Source organism: Antrostomus carolinensis, unplaced genomic scaffold (genome assembly GCF_000700745.2).
Source record: "Antrostomus carolinensis isolate BGI_N321 unplaced genomic scaffold, ASM70074v2 scaffold28449, whole genome shotgun sequence".
NCBI lineage: Eukaryota > Metazoa > Chordata > Aves > Caprimulgiformes > Caprimulgidae > Antrostomus > Antrostomus carolinensis.
This window is the reverse complement of record NW_010339669.1, coordinates 6370-8046: the sequence shown is the minus strand read 5'-3', so window position 1 is coordinate 8046 and position 1677 is coordinate 6370. Positions and strand designations below refer to the sequence as shown.

Below are 1677 nucleotides of genomic sequence, written 5' to 3'. Positions count from 1 at the left end.
CTGCCAGCCAGTCTGGGGCCAAAGGAAGAGTCTGAGTTCTCCAAAGCGGCGTCTGTCCCAACAGGACAAGACTCAGCAGAGGGTAAAGCTGCTACGTGGGGGTTTGCTCTGCAGGTTTTCCCTTGTTCTCTCTTAGGCTGGCGCTCTGTGAGAAGGCCCTGGCTGAATATCTCGAGACCAAAAGACTGGCTTTTCCCAGGTTCTACTTTATTTCCTCTGCAGACCTGCTCGATATTTTATCTAACGGGAACGAGCCAGCCGAGGTAGGGATCATGTGTAAAGTGTGGAGGCAAGGCCTGTGTCTCTCGCACGGTAACTTGTTATAACAGTTTTAAAGTGTTTTCCATGCTAAGGGACAGGACACCATCCCCGGCACCCCCCTCCTCAGGGGTGCAGCCTGGCGGTCCCCACCTCTGCCTCGCCTCTGTTCTCAGGTCTCCCGTCATCTGCCGAAGCTGTTTGACAGCCTGGCCAGACTGAAGTTCAAGACGGGTCCGGACAAAAAGCCCCTGAAGGTTGGCCTGGGGATTTTCAGCAGGGACGAGGAGCACGTGCCCCTCGACGCAGAGTGTGACTTGTCTGGCCAGGTCAGCTGAGCTCCGTGGGCTGCGTGGGGTGAGCCCTGCAGCTTGTTACGAGGCGCAGGGAGCCGCTGGGGTCACACAGCCAGACCAGACATGGGCTGGGAACCACTCGCTCAGGGTTTGCTGGATGTGACCCTCCAGGTCGAGGTTTGGCTGAACCGTGTGCTGGCGAGCATGCGCTCCACCCTGCGGCACCTGATCCCCGAGGCCGTGGTCACCTACGAGGAGAAGCCGCGGGAGCAGTGGGTGTTCGACTACCCGGCACAGGTGGGAGCTGCCGCAGGGGCTGGGCTGGCCAGCGGCACGGGGAGCTGGAGGAGCGAGCAGAGAGCCCGGGGAGGTTTCTTCCCTTCATGGCCATGTTTTTCCCCCATGGTTTGCTGCAGGTTGCTCTGACATGCACCCAGATCTGGTGGACCACAGAAGTCGGCATTGCCTTCTCACGGCTGGAGGAAGGCTACGAGAATGCCATGAGGGATTACAACAAAAAGCAGGTTGGCATCCCATGACCCACAGCCCCTCTGCTCCAGAGAGGCGAGGGCTGGTCCGGAGGGGTCACAGGGAGACGGGCAAAGTGCGATGTCATTTTTCTGTTCATCTTTTCTTTCCTTCCTCAGATTAATCAGCTAAATGCGCTGATTTCACTACTGATTGGAAACCTGACTGCCGGAGACAGGATGAAGATCATGACAATCTGTACCATTGATGTCCACGCCAGGGATGTTGTGGCCAAAATGATCCTTTCAAAGGTATTTGTGACAAGAGGGTATTTTTACTGCTTTGCTCCTGGAACTTCTGAGCAAAGTTTTTCCTGTTATTTTATAAGTTTCCACTATTTTCAAAGTATCCTGATTGCATGAGGATACCACACATGGGGTGTTCAGGGTGCAGGGGAGGTGACAGCACGGCCAGGGTCAGACGAGACCAGGCTGGGTCTTGTGCAAAGCCAGATCAAGGAGCAGTTTGGCGGGTTCCTGCTGCCCTTGGTGGGGGCCGGCAGCCACGGCACCGGGCTGCGCACCGCGGCTGACAGGCACAGGGCAGGCAGGGTCCTCACCCACCCCAGCATTGCACTGGGACCTCTTTGCATGGT

At 57.0% G+C, this 1677-nt stretch overlaps 1 protein-coding gene across 1 annotated transcript in view; it reads left to right on the top strand.

Annotated features, from left to right (window-relative positions):
* Window positions 1-1677, top strand: part of LOC104531143 (dynein heavy chain 17, axonemal-like) — a gene marked incomplete at its 5' end in the record, with an annotated part of 16069 nt that overhangs the window by 8146 nt on the left and 6246 nt on the right. The window contains 5 exon segments of the mRNA XM_029086975.1: window positions 134-263; window positions 435-587; window positions 726-851; window positions 971-1078; window positions 1202-1333. Coding sequence (XP_028942808.1) covers window positions 134-263; window positions 435-587; window positions 726-851; window positions 971-1078; window positions 1202-1333 — 649 coding nt within the window.